The sequence below is a fragment of the Neodiprion fabricii genome, chromosome 5 (assembly GCF_021155785.1).
Source record: "Neodiprion fabricii isolate iyNeoFabr1 chromosome 5, iyNeoFabr1.1, whole genome shotgun sequence".
Classification (NCBI taxonomy): Eukaryota; Metazoa; Arthropoda; class Insecta; order Hymenoptera; family Diprionidae; genus Neodiprion; species Neodiprion fabricii.
The window spans coordinates 35463208-35488359 of NC_060243.1; the positions used below are offsets into that span (position 1 = coordinate 35463208).

Genomic DNA, 25152 nt, shown 5'->3' on the forward strand with positions numbered 1-25152 from the left:
TTCACACGATTCAATTACAAATATCCGTTTATCACCCATAATGTTTTCTCATAATCAGGATAGCGACACGATGTCACAAATTGAAATTTTATTGTAAGATTTTCTCATGTTTTCACTACACAACAAGGACAATAACTACGACAAGAATCAAATTTGAAATCTTATGGACTCGCTAACACAGCTGCAAGTTAGAAACATGTCGGAGTCTATTGTACTTGAGTCTTATAATTTTTTGTCAGTCAAAGTGAGACGGAAGCAGTCACGAATCCCAGTGATAGCGACACCAATGCCACAAAGGAACGACTTACCGCTCCATTGTGAAGCCACAATCAGGTACGAATGAACGGGCATCACGCGAGATATACGTGTTGGATTTTTTCAATGCTTCTACAAGTTTCTCCACTTTCCAAATTAGCGTTGCGACATGTTAAGAAAATGTTTGGCCCACCACCCAGACTAGTACAGGACATGTTGGAGAGTAGAGTTGCAAATGGATCTTGCTCATCCGTTTTTTCGATCCAGTTAGTGAACATCTCTCACTTTGCCCGACAATATTCAGTCGTTAAACATACTAACTCAAATCGGTGGAAATAATGGTCTATTCAATGTCTAATGAGAAAAGCGTCTGTGTCATTCGGACTTCAACCCGTAACACACGAGTTTCGACTCAATGTGAAAACTATTGAGGTACAACACTGTCACTAGTATACGCAGTCATTTATTCATTGTCGAACGGGAGACCTGGGTGAGAAACAGCTACTCATACGGGTTTCACGTAGAACCGCTGCGTCAGTCACATTCGTGTTCTGCAAAGAATAAATGACACTGCTATACATATAGTATACCTGTATAAGTTATAAACTGATTTACGATAACCCATGGTACGTACGTTGATTGTTGTTGACAGTAAAATAATAATCGTGTTGGTGAATAGAGATAACAGATTGGTTTATCCGAAGCAGTCTATAAATGCGAACGAAAGTACGAATTTTCACCATTGCAGCAGATATGCAAAGGCCAGAAAAGTGACTTTTGATGCGTACGTCGCTGGACGTTAAATTAATAATGTAAATAATATTATGACAAGTAGTTTCAAATATTTACAAAATTCTATCAAGAACTCGCGCGTTGTAGATTCTTTCCAAGTTTTGCTCATCCTGCATACGTTTGTATCGGATCGGGACCTAGCTTCGTCTGATTGCGTGAGTGCTAGTAGACGCGCTTACGATTCAAGGAATTGTACATGAATTGTTAATCACGCTGCATAGTATAACCTATGTTTGTCAAACCTATTGCTTCCTAGTATATGTAATATTTTATCGAAGCATACAAAATGTGAGATTTCCTCATTGTAAATGTAGTCAGCATAGAATATAACGAACAAGAGGATCATAATACCTATTGTAGCTAATATTTGTAATGTGATTCAAGATAGATATATCATAAATGTAAAAATTAATCTCCCTTGCTTTCAGTTTTGTACTTTACTATTTTTCTAACATCTCATTATTGATTACGAAAAGTCTCTTATAAATATTGCAAGCTTAGAGATCGGCATTTATTGTACATACATGTACATACATATTGCATACTGACTCTACGCATGTGTCTATCCAGAATAACCCGCAAAATTGTGAAATTGAGAAATATAACAAGAAATATATATGTATACATTTTACACACATACACGCGTATATATATATATATATATATATATATATATATATATATATATATACACACACACATGTATATATAGACCAATTTTTTGTCATGTTGAAAATGTAATTATGTAGCAGTATCTCAACTTTGACCCGTGATTATCTGACTTGCGACAGAATTGTATCTTGAAATCTGATATTCTGTAAGAAAATTAATTTTAACAAGGGAGAAGAAGGGAGGGTCAGGTACAGATGTCAATTAATGATACACTGAATAATTCATTTTTGACAAGAATGTCAGTCGTACCACTTTTTGGAGCCAATACTTTGTTCAATTTCAGGTAGTTAGGTGTCTATTGTTGCATAAACATGCACAGGTATGATAATGCAATTGAATCTGATCCAAATTGAAGTTATTCCAAACTCCTGTTTGTCCTCCTGTAGCGCAAATTTAGTCGGAGACTCTTGCACTATGATGGAGCCGTTTTACCTTTCAGATAGCCAACATGAAAACACGCACACGAACAACATTTCTGTGACTCGAGCCAAGTGACTTGCAACGTAAAGAGTTCAGTTGAGAAGCAGCTCCTACTGAAACAGTACTGGTTACTACAGGGACCTTGCATGGGATTTAATCATACCATCCACCTATCTGTAAGAAACTATCGGTCTCTATTTTGGAATGCCTGTGCACAGACAGGTGATGTGATTCGATGCCAAGTAAGCTCCTGGTAGATGTATTGAATTTGCAAGCTTCAATTGATAAAAAATTCTGAGTTATGGCGAAAACTTTAGCGATAAAATAATCATGAGCATTGCGATCAATTATCCATTCAAAGCTGTGTTCAGTGTTCAACAAATTTTATTCAAATAGTCAGAATCTTAAATTACAGTTTCCGCTCAGGGCCAAATCTCAGTGAAATATCTAGTCTTGGAGTCGATATGTGACGGCCAAAGGAAATCACGTATGCCTGTTAGCATAGACATTATATCTTTGGCAAGTATTTGAAACGTACCACATTAGGTTATGAACTCATAGAACAGATAAAAGCTGAATTTTAAATTGGCTCGTCTTGGAAATTTTGTGAACATGAGAATGGGATTAGAGTTGCTTTTCAAATTAAATGTGAAACACTGCACGAAAAATGTCAAGTTTTTGATTCGATTGTACAATTATTTTATTTATTATCAAAACACGAACAGGCAACTAATTTTATTTGAAAAGTAAAGTTCTCACTGTTTGAAATTGTCAACAATTTCGTCGTATTTCTTCAGCCGAAATTCCTTCCTTGCTTCATCTAGCAATACATTGTGTAGGAGATTACGCTTTTGAGAATATTCCTGATGCAAGCTTGGGTACACGTTTCCTGAAATGAAAGTCGTTACTACCACCACTGCAGTTTTGTTCTTTGTGTTTTCCCCTCTATCCATCGCCCCTCATAACCCAATGCATAAGCCTGACTTACTTAGATCAACCTGACACTGAATAGCGTGGCAAATAAATTATGAAGCGCATATATTTACTGACAGTGTCACCTGTTTAAATGGTACAATGAAAAGTCAGTAATACAAAAATGGAGAGGGAACGATACTGAATTAACAATGATAAAACACAAGGAAATAAAAGTTATATCCTAATACCTACGTGAAGTTAGCCCCCCATTTTGAGAAATCAGAATTTTCGGAAATTGTTCCAGATTGTTCTAAGTTTCTTTTACATTGTTCCAAAACTTGATATTGATAACTCGTGTAACACAATTGAAAAATGCTAAAAACCGTTTTTTGACCAAGCCCCCCACTTTTGAAAAATCAAACTTTTTTTTGTTGTTCCAGTTTGTTTTAGTTGTTCTAAACGATGTTCCAAAACGCTGAAGTCGTAAGTTCAACGGCGGGTCTACCAAAAGGAAAAAAGAATTTTTGACTAGCCCCCCACTTTTTAAGAATCCAACTTTTTTCGATTGTTCCAGGTTGTTCTCGTCGTAGTGAATATTGTTCCAGAGGCACGATGTAGTAGGTCGAACCATAGGCTCGTAAAATTCAAAAAACGGGATTTACAGTCGCCTACATTTTTGGGAGTCAACTTTCCAAGTGTTTCAGGTTGTTCCAGTCGTACTGAATATTGTTCCAGAGGCACGATGTAGTGGGTCGAACCATAGACTCGTAAAATCAAATAAACGGGAGTTTCTTTTATTTTTCTCAATTTTCGTACTTCATTATGATGTTTGATGAGTTTTCAGATTTCATTATATTTGATACTTATTAAATCATAATTGATTGATTTTTCGATTTCAATCATGATGTGGATTTAAAGAAAAAAATTATTATGTATTATGTATTTGGACAAGGTGCTTGAGCTCTGTTACGGCCCGATCCCAGAGCCTCTTGGCTGTTAGTACTCGTATCATTCTTATTCCTCTAATTCTGTTCAACATTCAATTCGGAAGTTGCTGTACTTAGATCACACGAATCTATCTGCTGCTTCTTATTCTGACTCATGGATGCGGATATTGGGCTTGAATGAGAAATACCGATAGAATTGTACATTTCGTTTACTGATAAATTGTGTACGTCGATCGGATTTTCATCAACATCGGTCAATTCATCTGTAGCATTCGTTTGATTTTCAGCAGTATCATCGTAAATTTTCTCACTATTTCCAATCGAATCTATCACTAAGGATTCGACGGCCTCAACGTTGTCTGGATTGAGTGTTACTGTAAATTTTTCAGAAGTGTGGTCAGCATTGTAGGCAGAATCGAGTTCTTTTAGTAAAATTGGGATTTCCGACTTGATTTCAGTCGTTAGAAGTCACGGCTAATTTTGCTCTGCCACTGAAAGATTTTATAAAAAGTACGTCAATTTCTAATAATAAATTCCCTTCAACCGAGTTTTAAATCTTTTTCATAATCTGCTTGATGACTACTGTTCGATTCATACGCGAACAGACTCTACAATTTGATTCGAAAAAATAAGTCAATTACTTTTTTAATTTGTAATTGATTTTGTTTTTCATTACAAATTACAGTAAATGTAATTAATCAAAAAACTACTCCCGCTTTTCCGTAATATTTTGCCAAGTTGGTCATGCGAGGAAATGACCTCAAGAAATCTAGTCCCGTTTCTCCCTGATATTTTGTCAAGTTGGTCACGCGAGGGAGACGACCTCATGAAAAACTACTCCCGTTGTGAATTCCGTTCTCCACGCCAAGTCTGGCTCATGTAGCTGAAGCTAGCAGCGAGTACTAACAGCCAAGAGGCTCTGGGATCGGGCCGTAACAGAGCTCAAGCACCCCGTCCAAATACATGATACATAATAATTTTTTTCTTTAAATCCACATCATAATTGAAATCGTAAAATCATTCAATTATGATTTAATAAGTATCAAATATAACGAAATTCGAAAACTCATGAAAAATCATAATGAAGTACGACCCACTACATTGTGCTTCTGGAAAAATATTCAGTACGACTAGAACAACCTGAAACACGTTGGAAAGTTGACTCCCAAAAATGTAGGCGACAGAAAATCCCGTTTTTTGAATTTTACGAGCCTATGGTGAGAACCGAGGCTACATCGGGCTTTTGGAACAATGTTCAGTACAACGAGAACAACCTGGAACAATCGAAAAAAGTTGGATTCTCAAAAAGTGGGGGCGAGTCAAAAATTCTTTTTCCCTTTTGGTAGACCCGCCATTGAACTTACGACTTCACCGTTTTGGAACATCGTTTAGAACAACTAGAACAAACTGGAACAACAAAAAAAAGTTCGATTTTTCAATAGTGGGGGGCTCGGTCAAAAAACGGTTTTTAGCATTTTTCAATTGTGTTACACGAGTTATCAATATCAAGTTTTGGAACAATGTAGAACGAACTTAGAACAATCTAGAACAATTTCCGAAAATTCTGATTTCTCAAAATGGGAGGCTAACTTCACGTAGGTTATCCTAATGCTTTTCCGTTAACTTGCATGTATTACTGTTATAGTAGTTGTTGCTGCTGCTGTTGTTATTATTATTATTATTATTATTATTATTATTATTATTGACAGTAGTAAGATTTGCTTATAGTGCCGTATCTTCTCGTTGTTACGCTGGTAAATTGATATTGCTGTTTTTAATCATCCTTATATTACATATAAATTAGGCACATTTTACCACATTTTGCCACATTCTCACAGCAATAATGAAAATCAATCAAAAATTAAAATGTTACTGAAGAATTATTTATGTGAGTGTGCCACTCTTTAAAACTGTTAGATGCGTGCGCTTTGCAATTTTATACATCTGCCAAAACTCGAAACGTTTTTAAAAATATCTGTTTTCTTATATTTTCACCTCATTTTCAATTTCTTAGCCTTATGTGGGTTCAATACCTTTTAACTCCAGTACAGACTTTTTATAATACATTCCAGGATATAAACGTGGCGCATTGTACATCTTCGTGTAGGAACTAGTGAAGTTTTCATATCGGGGTACCAGAACCTTGAATAATTTGTGGACATACTGCTTTTCCAAAATCCAGAAATCTGCCAGTTTCATTGTTTCATGGTGAGCCGGGCCATGTCTCAGGGCTTCCGATATGAGCTATATTAATAAATTTTGAGACATCGGTTAGTTGTGAGTTACTATTAAATCAATTTGTTGCACCAGTGCACGTTGATTGTAAATCTAGGATCCGGCACATCATTGCATGCCCTATTAAAATTTGCTTATCCTAAACTTGACCCAATATAATATGCTAGCTCTGGTATGTCGGTGTTTTACCATACAAAGTTTAGTATGAATATTTTTTCATATGCTATGTTATGCAAGCTGCTCTGGGCTGAATTCTTGGAGGATTATTCGGAGCGCTTGAGAAACGCAAAATATTAACATGTACCTCTAAATTTGAGTACCATTGCCAATATATTTTATATGTAATATGTGTGAAGGAAAAGCAATACCTAATTGATTGGACTTCAAATAAATTCTAGATATCAGAAGAATGTATTATCATACTGAATCGGAATTATGTAGGCAAGTTGAAAAAAAATCGTAATACGGATTTTGTAGAGTTGTAAATTATAGATCCAAGACACGTTCAGGATATTCTTAACGTCCAATAGTTCACCAGAGAAGTTTTTTGGGAGAATACTGGGAGAAATATGGAAAGAATCACTTTGAATCATATGATAACTGTGGATTCTCACAAGAAAAATCAGTATCATTTATAGTAATATCTTTGGAGTTCTTCAAACATTGCTCCACAGTTCTCAGAGTTTTTACTCACACGGAAATTTTGTAATTCGACGATAGTTATCACTATCGGTAGTTGAAATTGAGTTATCGATAGTGAAGATTGTCGACGAGTGTGCAAATTTTCGACCGGATTACCGCAGAAGATTTATCAAACTATCATAAATAAATACCGTCTTAAAAAGTTACCGCAATTGGTTTTATGATTACGTACGCGCTCGGCGTATCCCCTCGCCTCTTCACCTCGATTGAAATTCAATTCTAGTCGTTCATATTTAATGAGAGCCGTCACGGTTTTTCTCAATTTTAACAATCGCCCCTCTGGACCGGCTGGATTCTTGAGCCGCCGAGCTTTCGGTCGAACATATATATTGAGTTTAGATACCAAGTTAGATATATTTGCTTGATTCATTCTTGCGAAGTTCTAGAACTGTACGATCTCCTGTGAACAGAACTGCGTAGTGATGAAATTGAATCAATTAATCCACAATTTTCATCATTAACTTTTAACTTGAGCGAACTTTAAATACGTCGTTTGAGGTTAACCACTCTGTAGCACGCACTGAAATATACTATAACCACAGAACTCTAATATATTATGACCCATGGAGCCTAGAGTTAAGAAGGCCGAACAGCATAGGAGAATCATGATAAATTTGAACCCTGAAATCGACGAAACAGATATATGTTGGTTGTAGTTCGAAATTCAGCCACGAGCGCGCTTGTGTTATCAGTGAAGCAAGTGTAACATCCGACCGGAATGTCCGTATGTTTTATCGACTATTATTACCACATGTTACTTTTATGAAATAACCAAACTCGAAGTAGGAGAATCTTGTAACCATAAGGAATTAAAACAACTGTCTAACTATTTGGAATATCCCTAGATGGAAATAACTATGATATTCACTAACCAAAGCTTAAAAACCATGTTACGAGATCTTTCCACTACAAAGAGCTATAATATTATTATACGTTATTATATATCACTATCATATTAACACCATAATTAACTAACGCGATTATATGCAATTATTATATAGCACTCGACAATGCCATTTGTGCAATCCGAGCTGAGAGCTATACTATAAGCAACTTACGCTATACCATATAGCCTGAAGTATAGAAGACTGTAAAACCATAGATAAATGTATTGTTACGTTCCGAGAGGAACGTTTCGAGTCGATTCTGATTTGCCGCGTGATTTAAATTGTTCTCCTGACTTACGTAGTTGGTATATGTAAATCTCGGGAATCCGCTGATCAGCTCCTCAGATCTTCTCGTTCAACTCGCCTACAATTCTGAGAGTTTGTTAGGTAAGGCTCGTGCCAACCATCACTATGCGTGATTGAAATAATTATTTATGACAACACTTGGGTTAATTACACATTTATTAACAATCTCCTTCTAGTTCACAATGGTAGGTTTAGAATTGTGATACAGATTGGTGTTAATCACTATCGCACTGACAAACTGTTAATAAGTTTCGGCGGTTCTGAATGAATTATAATGTGATTTGATTCTAGGATTTCGGTAGAGTTCTGATCTGTTCTCTATGAGGTCTGAAGTTCTTCTCTCTATTCTGTTTTCTGGAAAGGTTGGATTAGAGGGAAAGCAGGAGGAGTTCAAAAGGAGTCGCGGTTTCTCGCGGGTCTCGGATGATTGGTTAAGGATGGTGGAATAATTGGGGGTAAGGCTTCTGGTTCGTGCGTGAGATCTCGGTGGTGGATTAGCGCGAGGTGGTTGGTTTAGAGAAGCAAGCGGCGAAGCGCTGATTGGTCTTATTATCATTAAAATGAGGGCGCTATCCTGAATTCTGAGAATAAGTTTCCTTCTCCTTCTGTTTCTTTCTCTGTGAGCTATCCGTGATTTCTCTTCCCACGTTTCCAGTGTTTTAGTCTTTTTGGTTATCTTAACTGTTGCAGGTTTTTATTATTTTGGGTTATTACGGTTGAATGGGAAAAAATATATATACCATGTATGTTATGAATTTGATTAATGAAATAATGGTTAATCTAGCCTATGAGAATTATCGATATAAGAATTTGGACGTTATGATGGTAACTATGTGTGTTGGTATTAATCTACGACTATCGGTAAGAGCACGTAAGGCTCTCTTATGGTAACTGCACGCTGGTCAGGTAGGGCGCAGAGAGGGCGCCGCCGTTGATACCGGCTGGCACGTAACACTATATTGACAACACAAGCGCGCTCGTGGCTGAATTTCGAACCACAACCACCATATATCTTTTTCGTCGATTTCAGGGTCCAAATTTATCATGATTCTCCTTAGCCATTCGGCCTCCTCAACTCTAGGCTCCATGATATAACCCTAGAAAATAATTGCCAACTGGAACCTGGAACTCGCTGGTGGAGAAAGACAGCTCAAAGGCTTACGGAGCAGTGATACGGAGCTTTCCATCTACGAAATCAAGTCGGTACAGAGTAGGGAAGGTAACACACAGTAATTGTGGTAATCCTCGATGTGTTACGGGTTGCTAGTGGCGCTGATAGTCAACTAGCTCATATTTATCCATGGGCAGATGTAAAGACGTGTTTACACGGTGCTAGAAATCGGACCGATTTCTCGGACTGAGAAAAAGTTACCAGAACTCGTATCGTGTATACAGCAAACTCGGACGTAAATCGTGGATGGAAAATGCGGATGAAAAAATGGATCGTGTCCCATTATTCCGTACTAGTTGCTGCATTCACTCCTGTTTTAATTCAGGCAGCCAATTGCAGATGACTGCAGAGTTTGCATCAAGAATGTGTGAATTTCAAAGGTAAATATCAAATATAAAATAAAAATATATCAACTATTAAAGCAATAACGAGCACTTTTTTCTATTTTTTCTCTTATCCGTCATTTCACATGATACAGTATCTGGATCCACATGAAAATTCCAAAATAAATAGAATCATTAGAAATGCATTAATTAATATATAGGAATGGGAAATTACAATATTAAATAGAAAACATTCCAGTTACCTTTTCGAGCACAATAGAGGTTATGATTCAATCGCTTTATCTATTTAGGATTCTGCACTGTTGGTAGCATGTAAATAATTACCGTTCAACTTCACGTTTTTGACCGCAGTGCAGTCTGGATTCCTCCGAGCGCAAAATGATGGTGAAATTTAAGTTACTAAACCTGTATCCGAGGACTCGGACCGACTTCTAGCACCGTGTCAACACGTCTTAAGGACAGTCTCATGTGCGTTATCGACTGGAAAAGTGTCCACGACAAAGCATCAAATAGTGGTTCAACAAGTTACCAGAATGGCGTTAATAAGCAATAAAGGTTAAACCCTTAGATCATACTGAATTCGGCCGTTATAGATGAAGCTGAGCGCATATAATACTGCAGGTAGCCTCACCTCACGTGTACAGAATGGGAGTTTTTCAGCAACGACACAGAGCGACACTGTGTCGAACATGGTGCTTTCCAACAACGACACAGTCGGACACAGCCGCGGAGCATGGTTGGACACTGTGTCGGACCTATTGCTGCCAATTTTTTAGTTAGAGATTTTATTTTCGACGTATGGTATTGTTTACATATATTTATTAAACGCAATGATAATCTACACGCGTTTCACAAATGTATTTTTTTTCCTGGAGCGCTCAATGATCCTAGATTTTTCGCATAATGCATGAGCGGACTCTAGTGACTGAATTAAGAACCTCAAAACGTTCCAACAAGCACCAAGGCACAGTGTTCGACCGTGTAACACAGTGTCACACTGTGTCTCCTTGCTGGAAAGTTACCAATGTATAGTGGAGGAGTGAAATAGGGCAGTTGTTACATACATACCATGCACAACCTGTCTCTCTCGCTCTACAACCTGGTTGGCCGATACATTTGTTCTCAGCCAATCAAATGCAGAGCGAGAGAGACAGACTATATAGGGTAACTCGGGGCTATATATCTTGCTCTCTCATCACTACAGCCACAGTTTTCGCGAGGTTGACGGTGGTATGGACAGCTACCACCAATAGGCATAAGCGTTGCAAAGGTCGAAGATCGAGGGTCGAAAATCGAAAGTCGAAGGTCGAAAATCGAGGGTTGAAGGTGGAAGAACAAAAGGTGAAGGGTTAGATGGGGGGACGGTGGGCGGTGGATGGAGTGGCTGGGGCGGGGAAGGGAATCTGTGAAGGTATGAGGGCATATATATGTGGGTTTAAGGTTAAATCTGTCAAGGTATAAGGGTATATACGTGGGTTCGAGGTTAAATCTGTCAATATCTGAGGGCATATACGCTGGATTCCTGACACGGCGGCGGCGGCGGCGAGATATTTTTATAATAGTCATTTCTGGCGAGCACTGGTATAGCAACCAAACTGTGCCAAAAGGTACCTAACGCGTTTTCGCGACTCTGGTGCTTTCCGGTAGGGGCGGAGCAAGCGGTTTTGGTATAAGACCAGAATAAACCCTACTCTGTAGCGTGGTCGAAACTGGTTGAACTCGAAGCAGGGCAGTCTCTGAGCCGAAATTTAAATACAAGCGAATATACGATCGGGAATTAGATATGGAATATGTTGAGTCTATCGACGAATATGGGAAAGAAATTGTTAAATACTGATAAAACTTTGGAATTTATTTCTGCACTTGAGTCTTCTTCTCAATATTTCGCGCCATTATTCACGAACAGAACGAACCAGAGCTTTTTAGAGTGACGTCATTATACTTGACCAGCGTTAAGCTCCGCCCATACCAGAAGCAACGACGGTTTATACCACTGTATTCGCCAAAAAATGCCTAATATAGAGAGATATCGAAGAACGGGGCACTCCTATCTCTTTGCTATAGAATGCGGCGTAACCGTATTAATGGCGCTGCCGGTGTGGAGCCCGGTGTGCAACGAAGAGCTGCAATCTCGGCGACCGGTGTGTGCAGCAGTGTGCAGGGTGTGCAACAAAGTGGAATATATAAAAGTCTTCCCTTCACATGCGCCATCTGCTACATTTTCAGGTCACGGCTTTAGAGATGGAGTACCCACGCCTGTGTAGAAGACCGTAGTCGATCGACAAGTGCACACTTGAGCACCAGCTGATCTGCCCCGCTGAATTACCACACAGTGTGAATTACCCAACACTTCTCTGAATTGTTCATAGCGTTCAACAGTGTTCAATGTGGTGTCTGGCAGGGCGCTAGCCATTTAATAGCCTTGCTCGTATTTGTACACGTTACAAGATGATGCGTATTGGTAACAGAAGATCAGGATCTCGACAACGGTCTCTGCGTCAGTGATTCAATCTGAATATAATGCCGCTCGCTACGGTGACAGTGCCCTGGAGCGAACTCCAGGCACCCGAGAAGGTGAATTATAATGTCACATAAGATAACATACGTGTGGTGAATCGTTGTCTTATAATTTAAACAAATACTCAAATAATCATCTCGGCAGTGCACACTTGCACGAAAAAATATTGAAACCATCCCATTTGCCAAGTACACACACATACATACCCGTGTTGTTATTCAAATGCACATTGCACATACATTAACATACACTCCTTATTCTATGAATTGAAAGAATAAATGAGGACCCGGAAAGTTTCGCGTTTCAGTAGAACCTGGTCACCGAACAACGCCTAGCTTTACCTGAATCTTTTACTTACTTCAACAATGGATGAATCATAATCATTACTTCGGGTAGTATTACGTGAAAAAATGAGTACCCTGTGTCTTTCCTGTCAAATGTTTTTTAATTTTTCATCCTATGGAGTTCCCATGTAAAATTTACTAATACACCTTATTATGGCAGTAGGGGTCCTGGACATCGTGATAAATCATTGGTTACTCGCTTCTGACCCATCATCGTCAGTATACACAACCTGTGTTGCTTCTAATTGAAAGAAGATTCAAATTCTAATTACAGCAACAATCCGAGATTTTGCCGGCTATTGAGGAAACGATGAGCTTGCAGGGTGACGCACACGAATCGCGTTGTAATAGTTATGCCGAAACCCATGAGATTGAACTCAGAGAGGTGTCGCGGGATGGATATGACAAGGCGTATCCTGCTCAATTTGAACTCCTCAAGGTTCTGGGTCAAGGATCTTTCGGCAAGGTACGATAAGCCAGATATGCTCTTTGTTGTGCTACTCTGACATCGCAATCTCGTACCTATACTCATTAAGGTGGGATACCAATACTGAAGTGATAAGAAATCGGTCAAATTCGTACAGTGCTCGGCCGTGATCCTCTAGAGTTTGACATAGTTTGTCTCTATGGCTAGCGAGAAAATATACATTTTTTTTACGCATGTGCTCGTATGCAACAAGTGACGAAATATTACACTTAAAAATGAGAATAACTAGTTGAGAGGGTGAAAGTTCAACAAAATACAGTTGGCAGGAAATGCCGATTGTGGCCAAAACCAGTCTTCGCTATTACCCGCAGCCACGATGACACCCAACCTCCTTAATGAGTACAAGGTGTTTCATGCCAAATTATCAACGGCGTCTGTCATTAGAATCGCGGCCATTTTTTTAATATTATAGTGTACATCTGAACCAATATGTATGAATTTCCCGAGATTTTTATCTCCATCTTTTTTTGGGGTATAGTTTATCAAAAATTTGTTGAGGCGGACCCCCTCGATATTCATGAATAAAGTTTTTAAACAATTGAGTAAGATTGCCTGCAACACCTCTGAACACCTTATACTTTGTAAATGCAACCAAGGTCCAAACGTTATTGCTCAATTTCCTGGATATAAACTTGATTAATATTTCGTTACAATTGAATGACATAGTGAAAAGTAGATTCGTCAGTAATTAATCAATACAATTGATCGCTATTTGAATATAGTGTTCACCATGGATTTTTCCAACACACGAATTCCACTTAATTTATTGTTAATAATTTTGATTGATTTGGGGAAGCCTAATTGGAAGAATAGATGCACTCTGTATCGAAGTGAAACAAAATTAAGGAGGCCGGGTGTGATGGTTTCAAAAAAGTCGTACACGTTGCAATCAGATTTAGATAGATATCTCAAAAATTCATAAATGTTGTTTTAGATGGATACTAAGATATGGAAAAAATTGCCCAGCTTTAATATGATTGGGTTCAGAACCAATTTGATTCGGCACTGAGTGTCCTGCGGTTAGCACATACAATGCACTCATGTACTGTACAGATCTTTTCCGCTGTCCGTGCAGTCGTGTAAGAATATAGTTTCACGCAGACCGGATGTGGCTTAATACCACAGTTATGGTACGCGTTTCTGTAATCTATTTGTGATAACCATTTTCTTGTAAAGCATTCACTCGCGATTAGTTTCCACACGCCCACCATAATTCTTGTATATTTCTCATGTTTAGGTGTTTTTGGTACGAAAAGTTGTTGGCAAGGATGGTGGAAGTCTCTATGCCATGAAAGTTTTGAAAAAAGCCACTCTGAAAGGTATTGAAATGCTTTGCTAATCTCAAACTAAATTAATGTCACTCCTCACCTGATGTCTCGTCTGTACAGTAATCAAAAACAGTTTCCACAGATCAGGCTAAAATGTGCTGATCTATCGCGTCCAAGTTCAACCTTCAGCTTATACGTACTCTCATCGTAATCATACAATCGTATAGAGTTTTTTTTCTCCAGTTTGGAATGTGCTTAAACTTAGTTAAACCCAGCGAGAATGTTTTCGGTCGCTGTACATACTCGTACATACGTATTACATATGTATTAAATTGTGCCAAAAGAAAAAATCGATATCTTGTTTCCAACTCCGACACCCTGAAACCATAGTTTGGGGGAAAAAAATTATCCTCATTGAATCCGAGCTCTGCACGTTGAAAAGAACAAGTGCCACATTGCGATAACATATTCCCTAATTTGGTTAACACAGAAACAGCTGACTTTTTAATCAAATTTGAATAACTTTGATTTCAAACAATGAATTGAACTTCAGACCTATTAGTAGGCCAGGTATACTATACATAGGAATTATAGTATACTTCTTAATAGCAAAGTATCATTGATTGCTCGGGTAAAAAGTCAGCAAACGTAATATGGTATACTCGGCCTACTCACAAATTTGGAACGCAATTAATTGCTTCAAAAAAAAAAGCGAGTCCAATCCGATTACAACAAGTGATTTGTTCTTCTGTTAATCAAATAAAAAAGTATTAAATCATGATGGGCCCCTCTTGATTTCAACCTATTCAATAAGAATCCTTTTTTTGGGTGAGACTATTGTTTCAGGGGGTAACACGTCAAAAAAACACTCATTTTTTAGGCACAGTCTAGTATACTAAAATAGTCTAATTGTAAGCTCGTCATGCACTGTCTCGTTTATTCTGGTCGTTACGTCCATCTATTTGATTTGCATCCAAAAGTTCCTTGTACAATACTACCAGTTACGGAACACATAGATTTTTTTAAACAACTATCGCCGTAGCATTTTATAGTGCATTTTTGTTTCTACTTTGCCAAAATGTATAAGAGTCGGATGTATGTACATAGTACTATGTTAGAGGTTTCTGACATAAACGCTGGTGCAACTCTCTTGTATTATTCCACGAATCAAACAGCCATGTAATATGTAGGGGAGGAGCGGGCAAAGTGGGTCGTACCCTAAGAAGTTAACGCTTCAGTTCGAGGTTTGAATCAATGGATATCAAAATTTTTACTGAAAAACGATCTCCTGACTGATACCGAGTATGGAACGCTCTTGCCTGAAAAATCCGGGATTATTGGGCAAAATAGACACCGTAAAAATTTTGGAAATATTTCAAAACTGAAAGATGTACTAAATTTATTTACGTATTTATTTTAGAATACTTTGAACATGAGAGGAGCTACATATACGAGGCTTGTAGAGAAAAGATCTAATTATTGATTCGAGATACCATTTAGATCTGAATATCATAACTTCAAGGTTGCGGAGTGTTGTTATCCTTAACTTAGATGTTCGTAAAAAACGTTTCTCAATATTGAAAAACTATGAAAAATTATGTATTGTGCCCACTTTGCCCACCTCTCCCTTACATGTCAGCTGTAATTGTATATTTCACAGATCTTTTATATGACAAATGTAAAAAAATGACATAATAATTGAATATATATAACACATGTTGAATAATGCGTTTGATATCAGACTATCGGGATCCAGATTAATTAATATATCGAGAATGGAACCTGATATACAAAATGCAAGCGCTATTGACAATGAGTTGATGCAAATTTAGAATGTTATTCGTTCGGTTTTTACTACACCAGTCGTTGGTTGCAAGTTTTAGCATGCTCATGTCCGTTATTCATGACATACACCAAGTTGAATCATACCTCTTATATACAGGCTCTTCTGGAAGACTGCAAAAAAAATTACATTTAATACATGCAAAGCATAAACCATGAAACTTCCGCTTGATTGGAAAGTTTTGTAAATTCTGAACAGTACAATCTGGTACGATCTGTAAAAAATTTGTAGATTATTTTTCACTCACGATGTATGCCGATGAAATCGCGAGGCGAGTTGTACTGTTGGGCGCACACAACAGGACCGTACCTAGCTTAGCGCAAAAAATTGCTGTAGATTCTTCGTCAGGATGACGAGCAGCTATTGGCATGATACTTCAGCATTTAATTCGAAATACCAGTACTTGCGACAGTAACGGTCTAACCTGTGTTCAGGTAGAGCACAAAAAAAAAAAAACCATGACAAACCATGCTATTTGAAACATACTATTATGTACCATATAATATTCTGGAGTCTTGGCTACATTTCAGTTCGTGATCGGGTAAGGACCAAAATGGAACGAAACATTCTTGTAGACGTCGAACATCCTTTCATAGTGAGGTTACATTATGCCTTTCAAACCGAAGGGAAACTCTATCTTATTCTGGATTTTCTGCGCGGCGGTGATCTATTCACCAGATTGTCTAAAGAGGTACGATTACAGAGACGAAATATGGAATTACGATCTATACCCTGCGTGAAATATAAATTGTACACAGCGTCAACAAATAGAGTTTCTTGGTCTTCGTAGGATGAGCGGAACATGGCGGACATAAAGTCACACCGTTTTGTCAATCGACACTGAAACGGCTTTACAATCTATATTCTGAGAGATCTGTCGAGTGAATGTTTATTTTTCAATTGGCCGATATGAAGCTTATAGACCAATCAAAATCTAAACTGTCATCAAACACGGCTTAAAACACTAAGAACGTGCTATCTTCGCTATAATAATCCTGCAAATTCTGGCACAAATATCCTTACAGAATACCATAATTCCAATCCTGATTCCAGGTGATGTTCACAGAAGAAGATGTGAAGTTCTATTTAGCCGAACTTGCACTTGCGCTAGGCCATATTCACAATCTCGGCATTATCTACAGGGATCTTAAGCCAGAAAAGTTAGTACATTATCTGCATACTACACTGGATTATGTTAAGCAAAGGCCTGATACGGAACTCTATAGAGGGGGTTGCATAGTCATCGTTAGTCTCAATCGCTTGCATAACTCACCACGACAAGGGTTGTGAATCTGCCGCTCTACCGGTACTCCAGCACAGCCGTGACACTTGGCACCCCGTTTTGATCTGAAGTCGGAGCACTTTATTTTTTTTATACAACAGCACCCTGTTGTCTTCACATGAAATAACTCCGGATATTTGCAAATTGTTAATGATTTGAAATAATCCATACTCATTAACCTATAGTGCACAGCGTATCGGCAAAAATCGTTAACATCGCATTAGTGACATTCTCTATAGTACGTAAATTCTTCATTCTGTGTATTGTATGCGTGTTTTCGATTGAGTTCCTTGATCAATACGGGTACCCAATGCTTTGCTCTATTTATTAAACATGGCAGTATTGACAGAAGTCTAATATATCATGTTCAAATTATAAAGCATATTACTGGACGCCGATGGACACATCTCCTTGACGGATTTTGGATTGAGCAAGCAGCCCCTCGATGACACCAAGACTTATTCCTTTTGCGGCACGGTCGAGTACATGGCCCCGGAAGTTGTAAATCGCAAGGGGCATTCGTTTGCTGCGGACTGGTGGAGTTTTGGCGTTTTAATGGTAGGTTTCTACCAACATAATCCTACATCAGTTAGATCTTGGTGGATCCTGGCAAACGACGAGCTGCTCATATAAAGCCAATCGCACATAATACAGTTCTTTAATAATTCTCATAAAGCTCGATGCACCGTTCGTATCACGAACTCTATGAATAGAAAATATTTGCTTGTCGGCAAGGTTAACCAACGGTTGAACACACGCCAGACTAAGTATTGCTGCAAACAGAGTCATCGTGCCAGAGTAGGATAGTAGAGACAATTGTAATAAGAGAACAAAATTTTCATTTTCATTGTGAGTTTTATCAATAAATTCTTCCCTTGCAGAAAAAAATTGTCCAACCGTGACAAAAATTTTCAATCGTTAAAATCTGTACTTCCATACCGTAAATAATTTTTTCGTCCGTAGTAATGAACAAAATCAAGACATTCAAAATTGAATTGCATCAGTGAATCCGGGATAGAATCTCGTTATGCTTTCCCAGGCAGACACCCAACTATTTGGTTTTTATAGGCCGGATTAGATATGGCTGTTATACACATAGACGTCTCTTTGCCACTTTAACGTCATGGACTCTGTATATTATACTAGGAATCACAGAGTAAGGACAGCCGTTACTTTCCAATGCTATATTGTGTTAGAGTAATGTATCCGAGCGAACCAACTCGATTCTATTGTAGACGATTCTATCCTACAAACATTGCAGTAAAACTACAATGTTGCTACCTATGTACTATAAAATCAAGCACATCTGTATACCATAATTTTTGCAGTTCGAGATGCTTACCGGTGCCCTTCCTTTTCAAGGAGCCAACCGTAAGGAAACAATGACACAAATATTGAAAGCAAAATTGGGAATGCCACATTACATATCAACGGAAGCCCAAGCTCTGCTTCGTGTTTTATTTAAAAGAAACCCTGCGAACAGGCTTGGATCCGGTAAGTTGATTCGGCATCTTTCAAGGTGCATTCCAAAAGCATACCTCAGTTGATTCACTGACGTGTCCTGTTCTATGTCTTCCCTTGGACTGAAACAACATTAATCGCAGCACATTGATCCCCACAAAACTGTAATACACAGCTTTGTGATATTTTTACCTTACGAAAGACTAAAAGCTCCATTGGGTCTTGCATTTCATAACCACGCAACTCATTGTTTTCAGTCATCCAAACGAACACCATGTCTGTGTAAATCTTGACTTACCGGTAAAGTCAAGTGGAATTTCATACTCTTGTTGCCCTCTGTGAGTGGGGAAATACCAAACGTCTGTTGAATGCCATTCGGAAGACTGAGGCTGTTGACGGGGTAACAATGATGGCGGTGCTTGCACATACGCATATATTCACTTACAAGTGATCTTTGCCCCTTAAATTTTGGATGATTTATTGTATGGATCGACGGTACCTTGAATACAACTGTTACGGTTGGAATAGGCGTAGTTAGCTAAACATGTGCCTGAAGTTGAAATAAAATGTCAATATAATTGCCTCAGAACAATTAGCGCACGGATGCACACATTGATACAACGAACGTAGGCTTGAAACTAGTGGAATCACGTTCTGTGGGTATACTGATTTTGGGCACTACAGGCGTTGAGCAATATTACACCCACAGCCATACCAAATTCAGAATAGTTGGATTGCAAGCCTTAGTTGTATATCGGTCTGTAGTCTGAAAATTTAGGGAGCAAAAAATACTCTTTAGGTGTGTACATGTGTATGTGCGAATATTATCCCCACTGCGAGGACCCCTTCAACAGCCTTAACTGTGACATCTAGTTCGATCTGCCGAGTAAGTATCTTTATACGAACCACGTGTAATGTTCAAGGTGGCGTCGAGGAGATCAAGAGTCACATGTTCTTTGCATCGATAGATTGGGGGGCGTTGTTCGAAAAGAAAGTGAAACCACCTTTCAAGCCTGCTGTCAGTAGAGAAGACGAGGCATTTTATTTCGATAGTGAATTTACATGCAAAACCCCAAAAGGTGAGCGCTGAACGATAATTGCATATGAGCGTGCCGTGCGATGCGTACATACTCTACAGTGCAACATTGATACAACTCGTTTTTTCATTTTATCTAGATTCACCAGGAGTCCCGCCCAGCGCTAATGCTCATGAGCTGTTTCGAGGGTTTAGCTTTGTCGCTCCATGCTTACTAGACGAACGTACAAAAACGTCGCCGACGACCCCGACAGTGTCAATGTCTCCACCGCCATTGACAGTGGTCGGTACCGGTGAATCGCAGTGCAACGCTTTACCTGGCCACATAAATCGAGCCGCCATCACCGACGAATACGATTTGAAAGAAGCTATCGGTAGGGGTAGCTACAGTATTGTTTATCGCGCTGTGCACAGGGGTACGCGAGTCGAGTATGCTGTAAAGGTGAGCCATTATGAGTTGCGCAGGGATCGAACGGTTACGGTATTTACTTTCGCCGCGAGAAATCCAACCCGCAGCTTTTTGAGGAGGATAGCTTGGAAATCAATGGCCAGATTTCAGATAAAGGGCAATAGGATGGTTCGAGATACCTTGCGTCGAATGTGTCGGTTGCGGTACGTTTGTGTGATTCGTCATTTGAAATTGTATCATAAGTTTCTGAAAGTACATTTCACACATTGTCCTTTGCAATACCTAACCATCTTTAGCCCCGTTTCCATTTATTGGCAGATCAATACAGGAATTCATAAAACAGATAATTCTAATCGATTGATCTCTTGATGGAAAGAGCGAGCCACATCCGGTATTGTTATGATTATTATTTGTCAAAGAGTATCTGGAATTTTGTTACCTTCTTGTATTGCCAGTAATCATATATCGCATCCAGTATCCAGCTCTTGATGGTCCTTGCGAACGTCCCGATAGCTTATGTAATAAATTGTGATTTGCCAATTAAACATCTATCTTATTACAATTTTCTTAAAAGTTTTCAGTTCGCCGCACTATTTGAACTTTTCCCGGTAACAAAATTTTTCATGACAACTTTGGACAATAATGCAATTTTGTTTCCTACAAAATTTAATTCACAATCGTAGTATCAATATTAGAGGCAAAATTCTCTCAACATTTGTTGATATTTTTTACCATCATTGAGAAACTCTGTAGATTGGAAAATGATATTTCAAGTCAGTTTTACTAGTGTGTTGCCAAATCGGAGTGGTGGATAGATGTTAAGGTAAGGTGTGTAATCTTCGTACAGCACTGCAACATTTCTAGAATCTCTAGAATAAATCAGGCTTGGTATTATGTTGAACCCAAGAACAGCGTTGTTATACACACGAGACAAGACTATACATGTATGAAGAACAGGTTTCCATCTCTGGTGGACAATGACTTTCTCACTGTAAGAATTGCCTGTTATGAAAGGCAAGTATTCGTAGTACGTTTCTTTAAAATGCTTCGATCTCATCAGCGTAGCCTTTGTAATGAGATGGGTTTTATCAACGATACATGTAGGCCTTTGGAAGTATCAGAGTGCTTCGAAATCTGCAGATGACGTGTCGGCAAGACCAAATTCTGTCAGTGTCAGTGATTTGACTGCGATGTGGTTTGTACTGGGAATCTTCTATGAAGGCTATATCCATGCTTTGCCGGCAGATAGGCCACCGAATTTACATCTTAGGACTTTACCGCGATTTTTCTTGAACATACCCTCATCTAACTGAGTAGCCGACACAGACCTCGTGAACAGATGTTAGCGAACCCGGCTCTTGCATATTGTGTTCCACAAAATGTGCCCCAAAACTATGTGATTATGGAAACCCGCTAAAAATCGTGACAGTGATGCTAGATTGAATCAAACTAATTTCAACATGATACGGTGACAGTAAGTTGGACTGCAAACGTCTTGATTAAGGTGGAAAAATAGATCAGTGACCCGATAGTTTGTGGAATTGAAATTATTTTTGCAACCCAAGAGCGCAACATACACGAATGAGGTCAAAAACTGTCCCCAGATACTTACCTGTAGAATTCCCTTATCAAGTTAAAAAATGTACCTTTTCTTTTTCTCTGTCCTTTTGAGCTGCCAGATCGCAGTACAATACATTGAAGTAATTAAAAGATGCACCAACCGATTTTTAACACGATCGAGTTATAATCGATCTGCGAGTACTTGGGTAGAAGTTGAACATGACCAAGCTGGATGGCCTTCGACTTGGATTAGCGATTAAGTGCGGCATCTTCATAGCCTTGCAAATCCCACAAGTAAGTCTTTGGGGGTAGTTTTTGACCTCGTTCATGCCACCTCAAGCTCGTCATATTTATAAAAGGGCAATTTAACGTGCCACGTAAATCATAGACGAATCTTCTAGATGTATGTCGTGTTAAATGCGTCTGACGCAAGGTTCATAGAGTGTTTCACTGCGTTGCATTTACAAATTTCAAATTTTTTTTTTTTGTGGTGATATCTCTTTCGAAAGCTGACGGGCTAAGGTTTTCGCGGCGATGGTAGATACTTTCGCCGTGTTGTCATGTTTATCTACCAACTCACTCAATAATTTTGTCAATCTTAACTCTCACCTTACTTGTATAGTACGGTCGGAATGTACGCATTCGCAACTTCGTTCGGCGAAGAACAGAGGGTCGGGAATTTTTTCAGAGGTTCACCAGATTCACAGGAGCATATCCTGAAGTTTGCCAGAAAACGTAGATTGTGGTTTTTGCATCAAAAAGTTTTGCAAAATCGTAATAGCTGTAATTTGAGGTATTATCTTTCTGTTAGTTTCAGAGAAAAATGCAGGGGTCTGTAGAATTTGTCTGTCGTATTACCCTCTGTAACATTAGTCAGCGTACATAAGTCATGTATCGTAAACACGCTAGCTTACTTATCGCTGCCAGACTATCTGACGTAGCTGGATAAACTCTGGACCAAAAATCTGAGGCAGTTTCGCAACATGGCTTTAAAAATTCATCGAATTAATAGTGATAAACAAGATGATCGTTACCCGAGTTTACCGTTAATTTATAAACAAACACGCAATGATACATAATTCGTGCATGCGACTGATGTTATAGATCATAGAGGGCAACGTGACGGACAGATTTTGTAGAAACCGGCATTTTTCTTTAAAACCAACATAACATCAAAAAACAACGTTAAATTCCATCGTTCACAATTTTCCAAAACATTTGGCGTAAAAATCCGGACCCTTAGTGCTCTGGTAAACTTCAGGATATGTTCATGGGCATTTAAGAAACCTCTGAAAAAATTACAGGCCCTGTGTTCTTTATCCAACAAAATCATTCACGTGCCAAGTTCACTAACATCCGTCTGAATTCAAACGTCTCTATCATCTACACTTTCCATCTACTGTGCTTTGATTGCATTATAAATCTTAATTTCTGTTTTTGTGCACGCGTGCTTGTTTGCCGCCTGTTGCGATAACGGTAGGTGATTGACAAGTCGAAGCGGGATCCCTCCGAAGAGGTCGAGATACTACTACGGTACGGAAGGCATCCTCACATTGTGTCTTTGCGATCGGTACACGAAGACGAGGGACGCGTATATCTTGTACTTGAGTTACTGCGGGGAGGCGAGTTACTCGATCGCATCCTCGAACGGCGTAACCTCACCGAACGGGAAGCTGCCGAAGTAACGCATACAATTGCCGATGTGGTACATTATCTTCACGAGAATGGGGTACGTCCAAATTATTGGCCTACGCTCTTACGAAAAAGAAACGACAGATATCGACGAATTGACTGTGGCTCTAGAATTGATAAGATCGATCCTCTTGCGTTCATATATAACAAATAATATCGATATTACAAAGAGGAGATAATGTCGTGAATAAGCATTCTCGGCTGAGGAATCTCAGTTTAAAGTATAGCATAGAAAAACGGAATCTTACCTGAATCGTGCAGGGTTCCATACGCTTGTGTACACGTCGCTAGTGTTTTTCCCACACGAATCGGTTTGTAAAATACCTCAAATGCAAAATTAACAAATAATGACTGTTACTAGCCGAAAATCAACATGCCGAACATTATTGATCTCGATGTAACCAGCAGAGTCAACTTGTTTTTATCCAAATGGATCTTTGTCAGACCGTGTTACAACTTTATTTCTATCCAAGGCTCACGAGAAACCTGTAGAAAATAGGTAAACACATTGACGGCCAATACCATACATATTCATAAACGGTTAGCGTGCAGCTCTCACATAAACGATAGCCGGGTCTAATATGATTCACTTTAATCATAGGTGGTCCATCGGGATTTGAAACCGTCAAACATACTGTACGCGAAGGAAGGCAGTGATCCGACATCTCTTTGTATATGCGACCTGGGTTTTGCTAAGCAATTACGTGCAGAAAATGGTCTATTAATGACGCCTTGCTACACTGCGAATTTCGTTGCCCCTGAAGTGCTGAAGCGGCAGGGCTATGACGCCGCTTGCGACATATGGTCACTCGGCGTCCTTCTTTACATCATGCTGTCTGGGTAAGTGGTAATAACAGTACGTTCCGATACTCTTGTACCGAATTTTTTGTTCAATTAAACAAAGTCATTACTTTGCTGTACCAGGTGTACTCCGTTTGCGAATAGTTCCGGGGATAGTGCCACGGAAATACTTGATCGGATAGGGCCAGGGCTGGTGGATGTTGAAACAGGAGCATGGACTGTGGTTTCAAGCGAGGCGAAAGAACTGGTCCAAAGAATGTTACACTTGGATCCAGCCAAGCGGCCTACCGCATCGGGAATCTTGCAGTATCCCTGGATAGCAAATCGACACAGGCTTCCTCACAAGGTCCTACCTCCGGTAACTAGGGACCTTCGTACATTGAAGGTTGGTATTCCCCTGCAAACGTGTTGGCACGCGTATCTTGTCAGACGTAATTAATGAAACTGTTGGTGTTTTAGAGCGCTGTCGCAGCAACCTACAAAGCTATATCCAGTAGTCCCCGATCACCGCACATCGGCCCCATTGTACTATCCGAACTTGCACGCCGTCGAACCCAGACTAAACCGATGATGCACGTCGGTATTTCCAATACTAACATGCATAAATGATATTGAACAAGTATCGAATATAATACATATATTTTTAGCAGAGGTAATTCAGCAATTTGAGAAAAAACCCCGTTCATGAAATGTAAACTCTGCAAAATATCGACGAAATAAATTCTTACTATCTAAAATGAAGCAATTGAAAACTAGCAGAAGCTTCATTTCTTGGCACATGTGGGTGGGTTATATGGTAAAAAGG

At 39.0% G+C, this 25152-nt stretch overlaps 2 protein-coding genes across 7 annotated transcripts; one reads left to right on the forward strand and one right to left on the reverse strand.

Annotated features, from left to right (window-relative positions):
• Positions 1 to 244: 244 nt before the first annotated feature.
• LOC124183957 (39S ribosomal protein L17, mitochondrial) lies at positions 245 to 7565 on the reverse strand. Of its 2 annotated transcripts, none has more exons than XM_046573185.1 (5): positions 7446 to 7565; positions 7111 to 7338; positions 6035 to 6245; positions 2899 to 3028; positions 245 to 806 (listed from the first exon to the last, which is right to left on the reverse strand). In XM_046573185.1, the coding sequence occupies exons 2-5, from the start codon at positions 7306 to 7308 to the stop codon at positions 794 to 796; spliced, it is 552 nt and encodes a 183-aa protein (XP_046429141.1). In that variant the 5' UTR covers positions 7309 to 7338; positions 7446 to 7565; the 3' UTR covers positions 245 to 793. The 2 variants fall into 2 exon arrangements, with proteins under 2 accessions (XP_046429141.1, XP_046429142.1); XM_046573186.1 differs by having other exon boundaries at positions 7460 to 7475.
• A 4183-nt stretch (positions 7566 to 11748) lies between these two features.
• LOC124182215 (ribosomal protein S6 kinase 2 beta) lies at positions 11749 to 25088 on the forward strand. 5 transcript variants are annotated; one of them, XM_046569164.1, is made up of 14 exons: positions 11749 to 12220; positions 12472 to 12556; positions 12669 to 12974; positions 14233 to 14314; positions 16637 to 16797; positions 17160 to 17266; positions 17769 to 17946; positions 18717 to 18882; positions 19773 to 19928; positions 20026 to 20327; positions 23335 to 23583; positions 24148 to 24386; positions 24471 to 24732; positions 24807 to 25088. In XM_046569164.1, the coding sequence occupies exons 3-14, from the start codon at positions 12819 to 12821 to the stop codon at positions 24954 to 24956; spliced, it is 2208 nt and encodes a 735-aa protein (XP_046425120.1). In that variant the 5' UTR covers positions 11749 to 12220; positions 12472 to 12556; positions 12669 to 12818; the 3' UTR covers positions 24957 to 25088. The 5 variants fall into 5 exon arrangements, with proteins under 5 accessions (XP_046425120.1, XP_046425118.1, XP_046425122.1 ...); XM_046569162.1 differs by lacking the exon at positions 12472 to 12556 and having other exon boundaries at positions 12783 to 12974; XM_046569165.1 differs by lacking the exons at positions 11749 to 12220; positions 12472 to 12556; positions 12669 to 12974 and adding an exon at positions 13950 to 14125.
• Positions 25089 to 25152: the final 64 nt, after the last annotated feature.